The sequence below is a fragment of the Chiloscyllium plagiosum genome, chromosome 5 (genome assembly GCF_004010195.1).
Source record: "Chiloscyllium plagiosum isolate BGI_BamShark_2017 chromosome 5, ASM401019v2, whole genome shotgun sequence".
Lineage (NCBI taxonomy): Eukaryota > Metazoa > Chordata > Chondrichthyes > Orectolobiformes > Hemiscylliidae > Chiloscyllium > Chiloscyllium plagiosum.
The window spans coordinates 21876511-21898927 of NC_057714.1; the positions used below are offsets into that span (position 1 = coordinate 21876511).

General features: G+C 41.4%; 1 protein-coding gene across 6 annotated transcripts in view; it reads left to right on the forward strand.

Annotated features, from left to right (window-relative positions):
- LOC122549745 (zinc finger protein 385D-like) overlaps positions 1 to 22417 on the forward strand; it is a 1019967-nt gene that overhangs the window by 933685 nt on the left and 63865 nt on the right. For all 6 annotated transcript variants that reach the window (XM_043689686.1, XM_043689685.1, XM_043689687.1 and 3 more), the window contains one exon: positions 17524 to 17686. In XM_043689686.1, coding sequence (XP_043545621.1) covers positions 17524 to 17686 — 163 coding nt within the window. The remainder of the gene's footprint in view (positions 1 to 17523; positions 17687 to 22417) is intronic.

Below are 22417 nucleotides of genomic sequence, written 5' to 3' on the forward strand. Positions count from 1 at the left end.
GATTATCTGATTTCTCCCCGAGGTCTGATTTCAGTATTCAAGAACAATGCCACGATGCATCAAAATTGTTTGAAAGATGAAGTCAGTTTGTTTTTCAACTGCAAAGAAAGCAATGATCTGGGTGATATATTGTAGTAAATTTGTACATTTATACTGAGGCATGTCGTAGCAAAAGAGCAGATAGCAGCAACACTCTTTACAAATGATCTTTACTCTGACAAAGGAGATCAATCCCTCCTCTTCGTTCTTGACCTGGTATCAACTTTTGGCATAGCAGCCCATGCCATCCTCCTGCAGTGCCTCTCCAGTTCCCTCGACCAGGATGGGACTGCACTCACCTGTTCCCATTCTCACCTGTTCAATCATAGTCAAAGTGTCACTTGAAACTGCTTTTGATGTTGCACAGTTATCTTTGGTGTCCCCGAGGATTTCTCATTGACTCTTTCCTGTTATTAATTATCCAAAAACAAAATTGCTTATTTTCAAGTGCGTGCTGACACCACCATCACCATGGCTGGGTGTATCCTGGCTGGGTGTATCCTGTCCCACCAGCAGAACAAACTCATCAGAGTTCCCAGCACAGTGGTATGCTGTCAAGAGGATATAGCCCTGGGAGTCCTCTCCAGTCCCCATGAAATCTCTACCACAAAGCCAAACATGGGCAAGTCAACTCGATGCTATTTACTGCCTACTGCCTCCTACTACCCTGCTGCTGAATCTGTATTTCTCCATGTTCAACACCACTCTAGTGAAGCACTGAAGATGGCGAGGGAGAAAAATGCACTCTTTAGTGGTCTTCAGTATACATCGCTAACAGCAGCTTGGGAGCAGCTGCACTGAGCTGGTCAGGTCCTGAAGGACATAGCTACTGAACTGGGTTCTGCAGCAGGTAGTGAGGGAAGCAACAAGGTGTAAAAACATATTTGACCTCATCCTTACCAATTTGCTAGCTGCAACAAAGTCTGCTCATGACTGTATCAGGAGAAAGTGAGGACTGCAGATGCTGGAGATCAGAGCTGAAAATGTATTGCTGGAAAAGCGCAGCAGGTCAGGCAGCATCCAAGGAGCAGGAGAATCGACGTTTCGGGCATGAGCCCTTCTTCAGGCATGAGCCATTCCTGAAGAAGGGCTCATGCTCGAAACGTCGATTCTCCTGCTCCTTGGATGCTGCCTGACCTGCTGCACTTTTCCAGCAACACATTTTCAGCTCATGACTGTATCAGTTAGAGTGACCACCACACAGTCCTTGTGGAGAGGAAGTCACATTTTACATTAAGAATACCCTCCATCATGTTGAGTGGCATTATCACTACGCTAAATTGGATAGATTTCAAACAGGTCTAACAACTGAAGGCTATGCATCCATGAGATGCTGGGAGCCATCAGCAGCAGAATCATTCTTCAACACTATCTCCAACCTCATAATGTATCCCCCACTTTATCATTATCAGAAGGCCAGGGGATTAACCTGTGGTTCAATGAAGAATGCAGGAGAGCATGCTTAACAGTTGAGATGTCAACCTGTTGAAGCTATAAAACAGGATTACTTGTGTGCCAAACACCTTAAGCACCAAGTGATAGACAGAGCTAAGTGATTCCTCAACTAATGGATTAGATCTAAGCTCTGCAGTTCTGCCACATCCAATTGTGAATGGTGGTGGACAGTTAAACAACCCATTGGAGGAGGAGAATAGATTAGAATATCCTTTATTGTCACATGTGTTCAAGTACAGGAGCACAGTGACAAGTTTTACAATGTCGCTTCTTCTGGTGCCTTCTTGGGTACAAGTACCAAGGACAAATCTTAGATATGAAAGAGGAATAAAAAAGAAAAGTAGCTGCATTACTTTACAGTGTTTTAAAGATTAAGTTAGAAATAAGACATAGTTAAATGATTGACGTTGCAGTCAGATTAAAATTAAGTTTCAAATAAACATGACCCAGCAGCAGCAGGGGTTTCCACACATCTGACTGCCCACTCCATGCCTCCGGTCTGCTGTGTACCGGCTCTCAGCTGCTTCAGGGTAAGCTTTCTCTGGGACTTGCTCCCCTTGCCACCCTCTGCCCAGGACTATTCCCCCGTGCTGGCCGCTGCTCCGGGACTGCTTCCCCCTTACCAGCAGCTGCTCTGGGACCGCCTCCCCTTTCCTGCTCCAGGATTCACCTCCGAGGCTGGCCAGCTTCTCTGTTTAAAAAAGGAAAGAGAAAAGAAAGAAAGAAAAAGGACAGGAGACGCAGAGCATCTCCAGCTGGAGTGTCTTACTCTGCCGCCATCTTTCCTAGCACTAATAGAGGTTCCACTAATACTCCCACCTTCCATGATGGATCAGCCCAACACATCAATGCAAAAGGTAAAACTGAACGAGTTGCAAGCGGATGATCTATCTTGGCCTCCTCCAGTGGTTCCCCTACAAAGCAGATACCTGTCTTCATCCAATTTGATTTGCTTCATATGATATCAAGAAATGGCTGAAAGTATTGGATACTCCAAAGCCTACGAGCTGTGACAATATTCTGGCAACTGTACTGAAGACTTGCTTTCTAAAGCTTGCCATGCCTTTGGACAAGCTGCTCCAGTACAGCTACAGCCCTGACAATCCCGCCTGGCAATGTGGATAATTGTTCTGGAAACAAAAAGTAGGAAAAATCAGACCCATTCATTTACTGCCCCATGTGTCTACTCTGGATCATCAGTAATATGATGGAAGGAGCCATCCACAGTGCTATCAAGCAGCACCTGTTTGGTAATAACCTGCTCAGTGACTGGGTTCACTCAGCTCCTGATTCAGTACAGCCTTGGTTCAAAATGGACAAAAGAGCTAAATTCCAGAGGTGAGGAGAGAGTGACAACCTCTGTCATCAAGGCTGTATTTGACTGAGAGTGGCATCAAGGAGCCCTCGCGAAACTGGAATGATTGGGAATCAAGGGACAACTCTCTGCAGGTTGGAGTCATACCTGGCATAAAGAAAAATGGTTGCAGTTGTTGGAGGTCATCCTCCAGGATATCAGTGCAGGTATTCCTCAGAGTAGTGTACTTGACCCAACTATCCTTAGCTGATTCATCAATCTCCCTCCTTCCCTCCATCATAAGGTTAGAAATGGGGATGATTCCTGATGATTACATAATGTTCAGCATTTGCGACTCCCCAGATACTGAAGCAGTCAGTGTCGACATGCAGCAAGACCTGCACAATATTCAGACTGAAAAGTAGCAAGTAACATTTAGGCCACACAAATATCAGGCAATGACCATTTACAATGAGAGAGTATCTAACCATTGCCTTTTTACATTTGATGGCACTATTATCACTGGATACTGCACTGTTAATACTTTGGGGGTTACCATTGACTAGAAATGGAGCTAGGAGAAAGTAAGAACTGCAGGTCAGAGTCGAGAGTATGGTGCTGGAAAATCACAGCAGGTCAGGCAGCATCTGAAGAGCAGGAGAATCGATATTCCGGGCATAAGCAAATGGAGCTAGCCTAGCCATCTAACAAATGAATATAGAGGTATAGATAGTAAGTTTGCAGATGACACCAAAATTGGAGGTGTAGTGGGCAGCAAAGAAGGTTACCTCAGAGTACAACAGGATCTTGATCAGATGGGCCAATGGGCTGAGGAGCGGTGGGTGGAGTTTCATTTAGATAAATATGAGATGCTGCATTTTGGAAAAGCAAATCAGAGCAGGACTTATACACTTAATGGTAAGGTCCTGGGGAGTGTTGTTAAACAAAGAATGCAGGTTCATAGCTCCTTGAAAGTAGAGTCAAAGGTAGATAGGATAGAGAAGAAGGTATTTGGTATGCTTTCCTTTATGGTAAGAACATTGACTTTAGGGCTTGGGAGATCATGCTGCACCTGTACTAGACATTGGTTAGGCCACTTTTGGAATATTGCGTGCAATTCTAATTCTTTCCTGTAGGAAGGATGTTGTGAAACTTGAAATGGTTCAGAAAAGATTTACAAAGATGTTGCCAAGGTTGGAGGATTTGAGCTACAGGGAGAGACTGAACAGGCTGGGGCTGTTTTTCCTGGAGCGTCAGAGGCTAAGGGGTGATCTTATAGAGGTTTATAAAATCATGAGGGGCATGGATAGGGTAAATAGACAAGGTTTTTTGCATGTGGTGGTGGAGTTCAAACTAGAGGGCATAGGTCTAGAGTGAGAGGGGAAAGATATAAAAGGAACCTTAGGGGCAACTTCTTCATGCACAGGGTGGTGCGTGTACAGAATGAACTGCCAGAGGAAGTGGTGGAGGCTGGTACAATTGCAGCATTTAAAAGGCATCTGGATGGATACATGAATAGGAAGGGTTTCGAGGGATATGGGCCAAGTGCTGGCCCCCTCACCCCAGCTTCAGCCTTCCAGCTCAGCACCACCCTCATGACCTGTCCTACCTGCCTATCTTCCTTTTCACTTGTCGACTCCACCTTCCTCTCTGACCTATCACCTTCATCCCACCCCCTTTCACCTATTGTACTCTATGCTACTTTCTCCCCACCCCCACGCTCCTCTCATTTATCTCTCCACCCTTCAGGCACTCTGCCTCTACTCGTGATGAAGGGCTTTTGCCCGATTACCCTGCTCCTCGGATGCTGCCTGACCTGCTGTGCTTTTCCAGCACCACTCTAATCTAGAATCTGGTTTCCAGCATCTGCAGTCCTTGTTTTTACCTCTAGGATATCTGGTTGGCATGGGCAAGTTGGACCGAAGGGTCTGTTTCTGTGCTGTATATCTCTATGACTCTGTGACTTTATGAGTACAATGGTCACAGAAGCTAGAAATCCTGCTGTAAATAACTCACCTTTTTTCACCTCTAAGACTGTCTACAACCTACAAAGAAAAATCAGGTGTGTGATGGAGCTCTCCTCACAACTTCATCCAGGACAAAGTAGTCTATCTGATTGACATGATGTTCACACATTTACTCCGTCTGCTAAAGAATTAGCAGTGTGTACCATCCAAAAGATACAGTGCAGAAATTCACCAAGGCACCTTAGACAACATTGTTCTCACCTACGAACAATGCTATTGTGAAGGGCAAGAGCAGCAGATAAATGGGAACACCACCACCTGTAAGTACACCTCCAAGCCACTCACAATCCTGACCTGGAAACATATTGCCTATCCTTCGGCGTTTAGATTAGATTAGATTACATTACAGTGTGGAAACAGGCCCTTCGGCCCAACATGTCCACACCGACCCGCCGAAGCGAAACCCACCCATACCCCCTACATTTACCCCTTACCTAATACTACGGGCAATTTAGCATGGCCAATTCACCTGACCCTGCACATCTTTTGGACTGTGGGAGGAAACCGGAGCACCCGGAGGAAACCCACGCAGACACGGGGAGAACGTGCAAACTCCACACAGTCAGTCGCCTGAGGCGGGAAATGAACCCGGGTCTCAGGCGCTGTGAGGCAGCAGTGCTAACCACTATGCCACCGTGCCGCCCACGCTGCATCAAAATCCCTCCCTAACAATGTTATGGGTGTACCTGCATGAAAACACATGAAAAATAATATAAGTTTATACTGTGGGTTCATAAGAGGGAATAAACTTTGAAAGACAATAGCTTGCTTTTGTTTTAGAATAATCAAGAATTGATTTTAGTTTAGAAAAGCGGGAGATTGAGGATTTTCTGGTAGTTTTGAAGGATACCTGATTGGGTCAGAAGCAAGAATCATTTCCCTCCTCAATAGGGAAAGCTCATTATTTTGATGTGAAGGTCGAGCTTGTGAAACATAGAGACCAGGAATGTTGGGTTGGAAGTTTGCAAATTATTAGAAGACTAAGCTTTCGGTTTTGTGAATATTTATTGAAGAAGATTTCACGACTTAAAGGACGGAATTGATTAAAAAAACAGCTAAGTCAAATCTAAAGACTTGATATAGAGGGGCACTCTGTCTGCATTTGAAATACTGTAAAGTGACACCATGTTGGATGCTGCCTGAACTGCTGTGCTCTTCCAGCACCACTAATCCAGAATCTGGTTTCCAGCATCTGCAGTCATTGTTTTTACCATGTGGGAATAGTTGTGCCTTTGATTTGCTGTGTATTTTAACACTCTTCAAACTTTCAATATTTATCTTGTTTTGTTTTCTCTTTCCTTTTTGTGTAATAAACTTTTGAAGAAAATATGCAGCCTTGAGTTCCTATTTTTCAGTGAATGACCACCACATTAACTGAAAAAAAAAGATGTATCAAGTCAAATTTTATTTTCTGATTAGACGTGGCCATCAGAACATCAGTCGGGGTCATAACAATTATGAGAGGTACTAAGGCATAGCAATTGCATTGCAACACATCATTTTGGTGGTTGACAATGCTGGATCATTTTACCTGCTCCTATTGAGACTATAAGACAACAGCAGAAGCCATAGTTGCCCAAGTTCAAATATACTTACAAGAGTACAAAATATTTACAAAGATTGAGCACCCCGCTCTGCTGTAGGAATTCGAATGTCATCTTATTCCTCTCTCTCTAACTACATTTAACTTTGTCTATGAAAGATGTTTACAAGGCATCTTCCATCGACAAAGATGGACAGACAGTGTTAACAGACATCAAACACTAGGCTCCATACTTCAGGATATCAAAGGGTATTTCTGGGAGGAAATAACCAGTTACCCATGTGTGCACCAGAGTGCCATTACTTCAGTGATTGTCCTTAGTAATAGCAAGTTGCTAAAAGTCATAATTTAAACTCACCCTTCAGTTGAATCTGATGGTTCACAAGGCACCGACATGTATCTTGGATATAATGTGACTAATTATTAAACAATAAGCAATAAATCTATTTGCTGTGCATCAGGGCCATACTTACCTTCTGCCCACTATGTCCTGTGTACGTTCTTCCCAATATGATGTCAGTAGCTTAGGCTGATACCAGCAAAGCAATCAGTGGTGGTGAATCTACACACGAGGTCCTAGGTGGGATTCAGAAGAAGCCAACATGTACAAAATGGTGCTAGCTGCGGTTGTCTAAAGATTTAACTCAACCACATTAAAGAAGAGAAAGATGCTGATGCCAGTTATGTATTTGGTTCGTTTGATTTGATAATATGGCCCTGACACCTCATGCAAGAAGCAAATGGAGCATTTATAAATGATCTAGATGAGCCATCCTTTCTTGAATATGTAATTGGAGAGTCTATACAACCCCAACCTTGATGGTTTTGCACTTGGATCAGTAATTGTTTTTTTAAGACAGCCTTGAATATTTTTTAAACATAGCTGAGGTTAACATTATGGTTTAAATCAGTCCACAAAATGTCTGCAAAATATAATTCTACCTTTGCTGCAGGAAACTCAACTCTGTGGGTGGAACCTTATTATGCTCTGAGTGACATAGGCTGTGTCGAGATGTGTAATAGAATTGGGTGAGATGGCCGGTGAGCCCCATCTCGACAACAAGATCATGTCGCCACATCTTGTACACTTTTATCCTCCACTTCAGTGATGCACCTCAGGTTGCAGCAACAACTCTCACTGTAATGCTGCAGCAATGACACTTTATGCTCAGTGACACATAGCCAGCCGATAGACAGGGCCAGGCTTCATTTTAGGCTCCCTGCTTTCCTATCATAGCACTCACTCACTGACTGTTGGTCTACCTGAATACTCATAGCATCTCTGACTTGCATTGCCTTGCCTTTTTGCACATTTCCCCCTCAGCCATAGGCACTTGGATCAATCCTACCATGCTATTTAGCCCAGACACAAAGCCTTGGTCGTGAGAGATCCTCAGTCCAGTCAAGGGGAATAGCTTTTCGTCAGGAGGTCCCAGGACAGTAAGTCAAGGGCAATCTCAGATATCAGTCCAAATCTTGTCGGGTTGCTCAAAGTTGTGATTCTGCCCTCATAAGGGGAAATTATGGGCAGTACCACCCATCTAGACAATTTCTTCCTGATTGTTGGAAGTATTGCTCTTAAAATGAGACAGTGCCTGGTAAAGTGGAAGATGAAAGTGGCTGGCGCAGGAGGGGAGGTCTCCCAAGTGAGTGAGTAGACAGCCAAGAGAGCATTCAGTGGTAGTACTGTTCAGTGTGTGACAGGTGACAGTGAGTGAGGGGAGATGTTACATACATTTAATTAGATTGGTAGAGCATAACACTTTGTAGGTATAATAGCAGAGGTCGAATGAGTGATTTTAAAAATTTATTTGTGGGATATGGGTGTTGCTGGCTAGGCCAGGATTTATTGCCCAAACCCAGTTGCGCAGAGGGCAGTTAAGAGTCAATCATATTGTTCTGAGTCTGGAGTCAGACCAGGGAAGGACAACAATTTCCTTCTCTAAAGGACATTTCTGAACCAGATGGGTTTTTCTGACAATTGAGTATAAGGTATGAGAGAGAAAGTGGTGGAGGAGTGGCCATTGACCTTCTTTCTCCACTACTGGGCATTCCTCCAGATAGCTGAGACTGCTGTAACCTGGGTGGCAGCCTTGGCATGTTCGAGTGTCTTTGCCCCCATTGCCGGTCCTCTGAGAAGGCGAAGTCAGCCCATCCAGCAAGACCTCCAGGACTATGCCTACAAGCTAGTGGATTGATCCTCCCTCCCCCACTTCTTCACCATCACTACCACCCTACCTCAATTGTCTGCCATGTCTGGGGCAGATGTCAAGAACTGTGCTAATAGTGCTAGATGGTCTGGGCACCAGTGATGCCAGTCAATTTTGCTGAGTGGCAAATAGCTCTAAGAATAGCACCTGGTAAGATGAGTTACAAATCAGATATGGTACTCACCATAAGAAATGCCAATTAATGTGTTGAGTTTGCTAAGATGTGGTAAGAAAATATACTCAGCCTCATGGTGAGAATTGCTCCACAACCCACCATGATGCAGACTCAGTCAAAAAAAACCATAGGATCTAGCCTTGTATGTGTGTCCCATTGCAGGTGAGAGTGACAGTATAATGGGAATGCTGCCTGGCCAATCTCCATTTGTAGTAAAAATGGAAAGAACTGTGGATGCAGTAAATCAGAAACGACAACAGAAATTGCTGGAAAAGCTCTGTAGGTCTTGTAGCATTTGTGAAGAAAAATCAGAGCTAACATTTCAGGTATGGTGACCCTTCCTCAGAACTTAGAACTACTCTGAGGAAGGGTCACCGGACCCGAAATGTTAACTTCACCTGTACTTGTTGACTTCAGGTTAATGTCAGCAACTTTTAACGCATTTCCCTTGTGCAAATTCCAGGATCCAGAGTTCATAAACCCAACACTGTTGATCTTTACAAAGCATTAATAGTCCTTAAAGATCATTCTTTTTTTGGCAAAGGTCTATTAGCATATGTTAGGAAGGAAATTGCCTTTATTAATGATACAAACAGAAAAGTGTTCATTGCCATTTTGTAAATATTAACCAATTATTGTTGTTTGATCATCACTTGATCCCTTATCGTTATACTGGACAGAGGAAAATGTAACCCTGAAGGGTTAAAGACTGGTTTATACCATGTGATATTCCTATTACTGCTCTTAGTCATGAAGAAAGAATTACTAAATATAACAATTTGTCTTATTCCTTTTGGCAAATTGCACCCTGGCAGTAACCAGCCAACCTTGAAGGTAATTAGCACCTGCACAAAGTATGACCACTGGAAAATTCCCAAATCATCAATCAAAGCAAAAGTTATATTTATTTTCATTTTAGAAAATCGGGCCCTTTGCTTAGACTATAATTAAATTCCTTCTTGATCGAAGGACAGCAAAAAATGACTATTTATAAAAATGATGTTGGCTTTTGTTCCTTTGTATGCAAGGGAACCCTATTTTTGCCAACAACTTGCAAAGCATACAGGAGAATTAGGTTCTCAAGTAAAACAAAAGCAGCATTCATTTGGATGGTCCATCATTGTTAGGCACGGATATTGCTGACTGCTCTTTGTTACCACAGAAAGGAAACCAACATTGATGGTATCACTGTTACTCTGCACTCTGCATGGAATACTAAACATAGCTGGAACAGGAGAAAACATTGCTCCCCTGCTGTTTTCATTGTTTAGTGCGACGATCATTGATAGAAACTAAGTGAGTCCCAGAAATGTTCACTGGTTTCTGCTGAGTAGGAGGCCAAACTCTTCCTGGATTGAGGCGCTTCATAAGACCATAATAACTAGAACCATAAATAGGCCATTAGGAACCTTATAGATGGAAGTGGGTACTGCTGATGCTGGAGATTAGAGTCAAGATTAGAGTGGTGCTGGAAAAGCACAGTAGGTCAGGCAGCATCCGAGAAGCAGGAAAATTAAAGTTTGTGCGAAGATTTGTAGCTCGGGTGCTCGTTGTTGTGGTTCTGTTCGCCGAGCTGGAAGTTTTTGTTGCAAACGTTTCATCCCCTGGCTAGGCGACATCATCAATGCTTGGGAGCCTCCTGCGAAGCGCTTCTTTGATGTTTCCTCCGGTGTTTATAGTGGTCTGTCCCTGCCGCTTCTGGTTGTCAGTTTCAGCTGTCTGCTGTAGTGGTTGGTATATTGGGTCCAGGTCGATGTGTTTGTTGTCAACAAACTGAAACTGACAACCGGAAGCGGCAGGGACAGACCACTATAAACACCGGAGGAAACATCAAAGAAGCGCTTCGCAGGAGGCTCCCAAGCACTGATAATGTCGCTAGCCAGGGGACAAAACGTTTGCAACAAAAACTTCCAGCTCGGCGAACAGAACCACAACAGGAAAATTAACGTTTTAGGCAAAAGCCCTTCATCAGGAATGATGAAGCCCTTCATTAGGAACCTTGTGCTTGCTCCCCCATTAAATCCAACACTCCTCGTATCCACTTAGGGTCAGCAGTAGCTTGGGAACATGGTTGTTGCTAGAATGGGTTTTACTTTCACGCAATCATGGTAATAATGTTCTCTTTTCAGATTTCCTAACAAATCACACTGTGGTTTTACATGTCCAGGCCTTGGACTCCTTTACCCATCCATTGAAGGATTCATAGTTGAAATGACTCCAGCAGGGGCAGAGTGCCTGAATTCCAAAGTGATTCCTTGGGATTCAGCAATTACCAGAAAAAGAAGTGCGATGTGGCTAGGCTGTGCTTACCCCTCCTTGGATTTCTAACTCTTTCTTTCACGGCCTGCCATGCTACAATGAAATGCTTTTTATCGTCATACAGTCTGAGTGGGTAGAATAGCAGACCCAGGGAATAACAGGACTGTGGACCCTTTTACCTGAATACAATGCCACAAGCAGTCTGATGACATTGGGATGACAGGAAAGGATGGGAGTGTGCCATTGTCAGTCCTTATTCCCTGAGCTTCCCAGCAATCTCCTGCGCAGCACTTGACAGCCCAATGCTTTATACAAGTGAATCATTCATTCATTCCTCTCTCTCAAGATACCTCCTCACAACTCCACCTCGACAAGCAAAACTGACAATTACTCATTTCATTCTCACAGTCACCCTCCACAAGTGTTGCCATTCTATCCTCTTTACATTTCTCATGTACAATCACTCACAAAACCGAGACCAGAGCTCCAAGTAGAGAGACCCACCACCCTAACTGTGGTCAAGGAGGTAGTGATGGAGACTGATAGGGTGTTTGAGTACGTGATCACTGGACACGGAAAAAAGGAGTTCCCACAATGTCTGGTCACAAAAGTAGACATTTTACAGTCATGTGCTCGATAATAATCACTGTTGCCAACTTACTGTCATGAATTGAAATGTGAATATCTGCACAAGGTTTACCTTTTATCCTTTCCCCTTGTCAGTTCTAACATACATTCTTTATTGTCCATTCTGTTATGATATGTGAGCTGGAACAGGAGGAAGCTGAGGAATCCTCAGAAGAGGTTTCTCACTCTGAGGAAGCACAATCAGGAGACATATGCACACCCACCACCAATTCACTAGCTCACGCACATGGATGTGAGATCTCCAAAGGACACCACTAGATTGTTACATGGTGAGACCCCCATAATGAGTGGACATGAACTGCGGACCCATACAGTAGTGGACAGCACAAGCCTTGCTCGGCTGGACACAGATATTAAATCTTAGATATTCACAAGGAGGACAATTCTGGAGCAGCAAGCAATAATGTTAAGATTCTATGAGCAAATCTAAAGGCAGTGGACACAATTGGATGGAGATTTGAGAGCTTTGACTTTAGCATGAGTACAGCCCCAACGGCTCAGACCTTGCCTCTGATGGTCACCTCCATAAAGAGAGTGACATGGAGCATCAGTTGTCTGCTGGTCCTGAGAGCAGGCTGCACACTCCGTTTCCACAAATGCTCGACAACGGTTTTGCACCCCCCCCCCCCACAATCAACCTCCGGTTCTTGACCAGCAAGGAGTTGCGAGTGAACCTTTAGAGGGAAGATGCAGAAAAGGCACAGGGAAGTTGGGATTCTGTTCAAGGTGCTCCCTCTTCCCCTTAGCCAGAGTCCAACTTGTTGCTTCTGCTCCAATAATTGATCCTGCCCTTGAACAGGTGCAGATGGTATAGTCTTTGTGGACTGACTGCAGTCCTGCTGAAGTCCCATGGGTAATAGCACTCGAGAGAAATAAGGAAAGGAAAATAAAGATGCTTTGGTTAAAAAAGGGGAATCACTTGGGTGATTATAATGATGTCACAGTCTCAAAGCATTGAAAAATGCAAATGAATCATGCTATTTATTTCAAGTTAAATTCCTCCAAATATTTCTGTTTGTGCCTCCTGCTCTCTAAATGGCAATAAGCCTTGAGGAGACCTGAGAATGTGTTGACTAAAGTATGTGAATGAGTTGGAGGTATTACTGGCTGTTAGAGTGAGTTGTGTTGAAAGGCTGGAAAAGAGGATTAGATTGTCCCATTCAACTTCACCCACTCGGGTTCTTTGAACTGTTACTGGATAAGCCTATCCATAGGCTTTTTTGGAACACAGTCGGAGGTTGCAAGAAACCATGGTCAAATCAGGTTCCTATATTTCCTCCAAAGATGCAAAGTGATTATCACTTTCTTCCTCCTAGAGGTGTAGTCCTCCCTGCAGGTCTGGTACATACTGAACAGTGACTTCAGATCTATCTTGATTTTTGAATCCCATTGTCAGGAACCCATTGGCTTGCGTGACCTTCCAAAATGTTGGAGGTTACTTGGCATTCAGAGAAACCGCACTCTGAGGACAAATGCTGTGAATAAAAGCCTTTCACCTGGGCAAGGAAGCAACTGTCTATTTTGGTCTTGAAATGTTTTCCAACCTGTCAGTCTTAATGATCAATGACACCCCATCATGCCCACCCCCTTTTTAACCCTGACGAATGTCACACAGCTCTGGAAACCCACGCACTCGTTTTTAAAGCAAAATGCTGGGCTAAATTCAGCACTAATTGCCTCTTTGGATATTCAAATAACAGAGCTGACATTTCCACAGAGATCCAATTCGCCTCCAAATGAGACTTAATAAAAGTGACTGCGATTTTACTCAGCTTCCGACTTGCCTCTGTTTAACTGAATCCTCCCCTAACCAGTGACTTTTTCATCCATGCTGGGGGAAAGGATGCTATGATACCTGATTGTCATCAGGCTAGCAAGGTGAATACAGAAAAGACACCTGTACCTGGTTCTGTTGAAAAACCCCTATGTAACATTATTGGGTGAGAGTAGGGTCAGTCTCATTTATGAGGGTGTACTATGATTGCCATAATGTGTGCTCGAATATTTTAAATGCTTAAACACCATTGTTACATTACATTTTGTCTTTAGAAAGTGCAGCAACAAATGGTGTATATGAGCGATGTTCAAAATTCCATTATTTAGCCTCAGTGATTAGGATAGAGTTTAATTATTCATCTACCATACTTGAAATAATCAAGCATGTGTTGCCATAGAGATTGAATAAAGAATTACCTTTGAATGATCCACTGATTTTATTGTTGCTGCTTCTTTTAACCCCTGTCCTTGCTCCACTTTATTTGGAACTATAAGTTCTTCATGTAAATATCCTTTTCTCTCATGTAACTCATTTTCACTTTGAAACCTTTAGAAATGTGACTGGAGGAACTCCTTAAAGTTTCATTTTCTCATGATCTATCTGTTTCTTAAATTTTAAACAATCAAGGTTAAAACGATGGGCCAGAACTTGCTCGGACGATACTGATGTCTTAAAAAAAAATTACCGTTAATAGTTTGTTTTAAGAAATACAGCTGTTTACAGAAAAACAAACATATGCCGAAAGTATTGAGCCTTTCCTAATTTTCAGCAAAATATTAGTTGTTCCATCATTAGTCTTGTCAATGTCAATAAAAGTCCCTTTTCAATGCTGATTGTCTCTCTGCAACCATTTAGGATTGATAACTAATGTCAGAGAGGATTTTGGGAATGACAATTGGAAGGCTAGTAAAGGAAGAATGAAGGTATCAAACTAATTGCAAGTTGTTCCTCGAGGTCTTTTCTGAACTTATAATTTGCTATGGCTATCTTTTTAAACCATCTACATGCATGTTAGTTTCAGAAGAGAGTAAATTGCAGGTCGCATTTGGTGGCACCACAACTAATAGGCTGTTGGGAAGCCACTATCTGGCTACTTAATAGAATATTCTGTACAGTTTGTGTTCTTTAATCACGAATAATTCATCAAATCTGGCACCTATTTCCTATTTGATCATCTCGCAGCTTCTGCCTGGCATTGATTAAAAGCGTCAATATGTATCATTGGGATTAAACTGATGGACCAGCTGTATGTAATGGGATTGTTTAGATCCTCAGAATGACTCCCACCTTTAAAAGATCCTGACAGGAAAGTTGGGATGCTAATGGTAAAACACGTAAACTCCACCCACCCAACAGATGGATGCACATGTGACAGGTTTACACAAGGATGACTTCAATTCAGTGTCAGGGGATACAGTGTAAACTTCAACATGCATTTCACAAAACGTAGAGAGTTGCTCGTTCAAATGCAAATTAGATTTGTTTTTGACATTTAGGGTTGTAGTTAAAGAGTAATTTGTGATAATGACATGCAATGAGCTAAGAAAGAAAAAAATTGGGTTGAACTAAAACTCTGTGACCAATTTGGGCGAAATTCTCACAAGGATTTTCTCTGTGAGCTCTAGTGAGTTATCTCACATAATTCTTTGCACTACACATTATTATGTTTGCACCATAAGCCGATGGCATGTGTTTGTGCTATTGTGCAGTCAGACGACTCGCCGTTGCAAGGACCTCTGGGATTTTCACCAGTGGCTCCATATTTAAAGCACAGCTGTGAACCAAATCGAGCAACAACAGATTTACAATCAATGAATGATCACTGCACCCAGCCCTCATTGAATGTTAACTTAGCCATGAATAACCTTTCACAGTACACATGGTGGGAAAGAAACAAGGGGGAGACATTTTTTGAAGGCATATGGGTGGCACTTGATTGAATATCATAATTGTAAATGTATTGCTTCTTTACACCAGCTGTCTGACTGATTGTCGTAATGACTGCAGCTGGAAGATTGAAGTTAGGCAGGACAACCTCCCTGAGTGCCATGTGTCTTGCTGAAACGCTGAGTAAATTAGGTCTACATTCTCTCAAGTTTAGGAGAAAGCAAGGTGGTTTAATTGAAACATTCAAGACATTGAAGTGTCTTCGCAGAGTGGATATTAATAGATTGTTTCCTCTGACTGGAAATTTAGAAGATGGAGGCACAATTACACAATGAGGGGCTTATCATTAGGACTGAGCTGAAGACACATTTCTGCATGCAAAAAGTTGTGACTCTTTGGAATTTTTACCCCAGAGTGTTGTATAGGTGATATCATTGAATATATTCAAGGCTAAGATGCACAGATATTGGTTCTCTCAGAGGTTATGGGGACTACTTAGGAAAGTGTCATTGAAGATCATGAGCAAAGAAACTGATAATGTCTTATCGGAAACAAAATCAGTTTCAATGATTAAAAAAAAGTTATCCCTTCAACCATTCCCTTATAAAACAAAGATTTAACTAAAATGCTTAGCTCTTTATTCAAAGTAATGTATCTATTTAATAATCAGTTGGATCTATCCAACAAAACACACCAAATTGTGAAGGTGATAGTTTGAAAAATCAGTCATGCAACTTATGTAAATAGACACTTTGAAATGCCAAGCACTTTTTTTCCATTAATCTCCACACTTTATTTTGCAAGTTCTGAGCCAGCTTTGGCAATCTCAGAGACTTTATGCATTTCTTACAGACAGGTGTGCCTTCTCACAATCTGGTATGATTTGATACAAATTGATTCTTTTTATTAAGTCTGTTTATCAATAAGAAAAATAATTTAAAAATTCAGCAAATTCTTCCACTAATATTTAGGCAAAAGATATTTTTTACCTTCTCATATGAAAAGTTAATGGGTGGTAATGGATAGTCAGTGAATCACTGTACTCATTGCTTGTATTATGTCACTTTCAAACTCCAATACACAAGATCCTGTGCTACTCCCCAAATCATAAGATTCTTTCTCAATTTAGAAACATCATTAATTTATTATGCCTGAAGAGAGATGACTTATTTATCTAAGCAAATTTTTATTTCATCCATTTATTGATAAGGGACCATTACAGATAGGTGGCTGTTGAGCTCAGTTGGTTGGATGGATGTTTGCAATGTAGAGTAATGGCAACATCATTGGATAAATTCCCACATTGGCTCAGGTTACCATCAAGGAGTCTCATTATCACCCTTACCCCTCACCGGAGGTGTGGTGACCCTCAGGTTAAACCACCACCATTTGTATCTCTCTACTGACAGAGCAGTCCTATGATCTGGTAAGACTATATAGCTTTACTTTTTTTTTACCAGCACAATATACACCACTCGATATAAGTAATCCAAGCAAATTGTTACAGACTGCAATTCATATTATTAGTATTGATGTGCCCAGCTCCAATTTGGATGAATTAAATTTCAATTTTGTTTTAGTCGATTGCATATAAAAATTGTCTATACTTAATAACGCAAATAAGGTCTATCTTACAAGTGGTTCCTGTAAGACTAACTTAGACTTAAGATGTGAATCTTTGAATATGTTTATAATTCCAACCGGTACTACTTCTTCCTCAGTTGCTATTATAAATCAGCTTAGTTAACTATCCTTCAGGGGCCATAGCACTGTGGCACCTTGTGTGTCTCTACTTAGCTAACAAAGAACACACTTAATACCATTTGATAACTTAAGGCATGTCAGCCTGTGTGTTTCATGATTTATAGTGCTAGCTCATAGTGTTTCTCTGGATGTTTCATGTCTTTTTTTTTCTTGTATCTGTTAAAATGCATGTGCTTTTGTTCTGTGTTCCTTTTGTTTTCCGTTCTGATGACCACTAACACTGTCGAAAAAGCTCTTTCAATAAGGGCACCTGTTGTTACCTAAACTGAGATGTGAATGATTTTGTACTGAGCAACGGTCATGGCATTCTTGCTTAAAACTGTGGACATTAGTAATCATGGAATGCGGTGCCCATTATTGAAAGTTGTTCTGTATTGTCACTAATACAGAGAATGGCAGTTAAGAAATGAGCCTGATTGCATGGTTCATTTGTTCTCCTTTGTAGAGCCAAGCCGGGGCACACTACAAAGGCACTAAACATGCCAAGAAGCTCAAAGCACTGGAAGCCATGAAAAATAAGCAGAAAACTGTTACTGCCAAGGACAGCGTAAAGACCACCTTCACTTCCATCACAACCACCACCATCACTGCCAGCTCTGACAAAGCAGGTTAAGAGATATCTTTGTACTTTTTCATTTTTGTTCTTGTCTTTAATTGCTTAGGTTTCAAAAAGGAAAAGAGATAATTATCTATTTTTATTATAGGTAGTTGCAAAAATTGAATGTTTGTTTGATCCAGTATCTGTCTAAAACTTTTATATGATTTTCACTTCCCAATACTTCTCTGATTTTAGTGGCATGTGGAAACGTTCTTTTGATGCCTTTAGTGCTCAGTAATTGTACTGACCCATTTGTACTTAAAACTCTTGTGTGAATGTTAAGTTCGTGGATGTTTTGAGGGGACTGACATTTTATAATCTCTATGTAGTGGGCATTAGGTCTCCCAATGTGGTAAGTGCTTGTTCTTTTAAAAAAAGTTGGTCTGACCAATTGGTAGCAGATACATGCTTGGAGTCCTAACCACATTAAATCATGTTGTATTGACAAACTATGGGAAATAATATATGGTGCAGGGCATAATTAACTCAAGGATGCAAATTTTAAGCCACAGGGTTATTTTATAAAATATTAAAGTTTAAAATACAGTACACTTAAGCAAAATATAAAACATTATCATGAATTTTCAGTTATAAAGTGACAGTGGTACTAATATTTGTGATATTAATGTAAAAATTCAAAGTAAATGGGCAAATTTCCCTGTTAAAACAGCTTCCGTGGAAATGCCATAAATATTTGTTAAGCTTCATATACTATAATTGTAGCATCCTAATTCTAATATTATAAAAGTCTTATATTTAATTATAGTGATTAAGTCATAATGTAAGTTTTAAAGGTACACGGCTGATTTATGAGTTACATGTTCCTAGACACAAACGATAACAGGAAGAGAGTAAAATCTACAGATGCTGGAGATCAGAGTCGAGAGTGTGGTGCTGGAAAAACACGGCAGGTTAGGCAGCATCCGAGGAGCAAGAGAATTGATGCTTCAGGCAAGAGCCCTTCATCAGGAATGAGGCTCAACTCAGCCTCATCCCTGATGAAGGGCTTTTGCCCAAAATGTCGATTCTCCTGTTCTTCAGATGTTGCCTGACCTGCTGTGCTTTTACAGCACCACACTCTCGACAAACGTTAACAGCAATGAGGATAATCAAAGAAGGGAGCAACAAAGAATAACTGACATTTTAATCCCTTCTGTCTTCACTGGGAGATATCTGGACCATCCAATTTCTTGGCATGAAGGGAAATTATCACTAATTGAAGGAATGCTAGTGACTTTAACTCCTTTTTACTTTCACCTTCTGTAGAATACTTGTCAAGTACAAAGATGTCTTTGGTGTGATGGCAAAAATCATGCCCGGATTATTGTAGCGGAAAGTGGGCATTTGAATCATGCTATAAGCTGAATCTATCATTACATAATGCACTCTTTCTCTTTCTTAATACCTTGTATCATTTAAACAAAGTGTTGCAGATGCTGTCATATAGTGATAGAACTCCAAGTGTTTCTTCCCTGTCATACTGTCTTGACTGCTGTTTTTGTTTTCCTCCTTACAACAGGTCACACAAGAGCTGACACCATTTTTAAGAAAGGCAATCGAATAAAAGTTGGTATTAAATTTAAGACTATGAATCTAGCTTGGGATTCTGCTACTCTGTGCTTACAGTTCAGTTTCTTCTCAATGTTTCTCAGCATTATACTCCTCTTATCTTTTAAATAAAGCCTCTTTTTGTTTCCATTTCACCATCACGACCTTTGGGACAAACCTTACTTCCCTGGCTTCTTTTCTTCTGTCCAGTTTGCCTGGACAGTACAAATACAATACTTATAATAAGCTTTGTTAAATGCCAAATATGCTAATATGCAAGTATTTTCATTACCATATATTGATAAAATTTGACTTGCAAAATTAACAGTATAAATAAAGATTAGTACTGAGGGATAATTTCATTTTTATCACAACTAGTACCATCATTACAAGTTCAGACAAAGTAGCTTAAAACATATCTACTTCATATATATATATGTGTGTGTGTGTGTGTGTCAGGCCATTAAAAATGTAAAGGGAGAAGCACATATATGTGGGCGGCATGGTGGCACAGTGGTTAGCACTGCTGCCTCTCAGCGCCAGAGACCCGGACTCAATTCCCGCCTCAGGCAACTGTCTGTGTGGAGTTTGCACATTCTCCCTGTGTCTGCGTGGGTTTTCCTCTGGGTGCTCTGGTTTCCTCCCACAGCTCAGAAATGTGCAGGTTAGGTGAATTGGCCATGGTAAAATGCCCATAGTGTTAGGTATAGGGGAATGGGTCTGGGTGGGTTGCTCTTCGGAGGGTCGGTGTGGACTTGTTGGGCCAAAGGGCCTGTTTCTACACTGTAAGTAATCTAATCTAATAATCACAGTCTTCTATTTTTAAAAATATTTCTTAAATTCTGAAACTCTGTACATGTTTTTGCAACTTTCTTGCTCCTGGTCTATGCTTTACCAACAAGACAGCTATTTTAATTAAAGAGAAATGTTTCCCATTGAATCAGTATAAGAAATACTTCAAGGTATTAGAATAACAAATATGTCTTCCCTCCTGTCACCATCACTTCTTAAAAAAGGATGCCTTCCATTAGTTTAATTTTATTGCAGCCTTCATCATAACTTCATCCTTTGCAACTTTGTGGAATGAGATGATTTCTCACGTTCCAATTGCTTTCTAACTTGTATTTCTTGGCATCATTTACACTTCTTACATCATTTTCAAGCACGACTGACAAAATTGCCTTTATGTTTCTAGCTAGAATAGTCATATAGTCTCAGTCATACCAAGAAGCACTTTCTTCTTTTCTCCAAGAATTATCTCCGATTTATATAAATTAAACAGAGGCCAAAACTATCCAGCCATCAAGGATTTGTTTTATGGCTGCCTTGAGTAACTAGCTTGGCTTTGCCATTCACTGGGGTTGTTCTAGCCTTCAGTAATTTTGACACTACACAAGTGCCATGTAATGACCACATCCAATCAAAGAGAACCTAATCATTGTCCCTTGATATTCAATGGCATTGAATCTCCAAATATCAAGATTCTGGGGTTATTACTAACCAAGAACTAAACTGGACCAGTCATATAAATATTCTTGTTGTAAGAGCAGGTCAGAGGCCTGGAATTCTGTGGTATGTAACTCACCACCTGACCATCCCAATCCTATCCATCATCTACAGATACAAGTTGTTAATGTGATGGAATACTGTCCAGATGCCAGGTTGAATGCAGGCCAAGAACACTGAAGAAGCTTAACAGCATCCAGGACAATACACTTGACTGGCACCTATCCACTGCTTTAAACATTCAGATTCACCACACCAACACACAGTGGCAGTACTGTGAACAAAACCTGATGCATGTTTTTCTCCTGACTATAACATCCTGATGTGGAACTATATTGATTTTCAATCTCTGTTGCTGGATCAAAACACTGACACATTCTTTCCTAACAGCAATGAGGATGTATGCACACCAATGGACTACAGTGGTTACAGTGACTGTTTGCCATCATTTCTGAAGGATAATGAGGGACGGGTAATAAATGCTGGTCTAGTTAGCCTATCCACATGCCATGTTCAACACTTTACAGAAGGGAAGCCAAGTCAAGCCGTATTTGTCACATAAGGATGAGCTAAACATTAAATTATATGCTTCTGGGTTGAAAGTGGCTCTGCAGGTAACAAAATAATTTCAGTTCTATTATTTGATAAATTAAATGAGGTCTATTTCAAATTCTGAAAGATCTGAAAACAAGGTCCATTGTCATTAACCATCCAAGTTTGTCCTGTATAGCTTTTCATTATATTAGATGATTATTTTAAGAACAGCTGTATTATCTGCAAAGTTACAAATGGTGCTGAAGATTGCAAACATCCCCATGATGGACGAAAGGTCATTGGCGAAAGAGCTGCAGAAGGCTGGACCTATTACACTACCGTGAGGAACAAATATATTAAGGACAAAAAAAGGTAACTAGGGAGAGAATAGGGCCCCTCAAAGATCAGCAAGGCGGCCTTTATGTGGAGACATAGAAATTGGGGGAGATACTAAATAAATATTTTGCATCAGTATTTACTGTAGAAAAGGATATGGAAGATATAGACTGTAGGGAAATAGATGGCGATATCTTGCAAAATGTCCAGATTACAGAGGAGGAAGTGCTGGATCTCTTGAAATGGTTAAAAGTGGATAAATCCCTAGGACCTCATCAGGTGTACCTGAGAAGTCTGTGGGAAGCTAGAGAAGTGATTGCTGGGCCTATTGCTGAGATATTTGCATCATCGATAGTCACAGGTGAGGTGCCAGAAGACTGGAAGTTGGCAAACATGGTACCACTGTTTAAGAAGGGCGGTAAAGACAAGCCAGGGAACTATAGACCGGTGAGCCTGACCTGGGCGGTGGGCAAGTTGTTGGAGGGAATCCAGAGGGACAGGATGTACATGTATTTGGAAAGGCAAGGACTGATTCGGGATAGTCAACATGGCTTTGTGCGAGGGAAATCATGTCTCACAAACTTGATTGAGTTTTTTGAAGAAGTAACAAAGAAGATTGATGAGGGCAGAGCAGTAGATGTGATCTATATGGACTTCAGTAAGGCGTTTGACAAGGTTCCCCATGAGAGACTGATTAGCAAGGTTAGATCTAATGGAATAAAGGGAGAACAAGCCATTTGGATACAGAACTGGTTCAAAGGTAGAAGACAGAGAGTGGTGGTGGAGGGTTGTTTTTCAGACTGGAAGCCTGTGACCA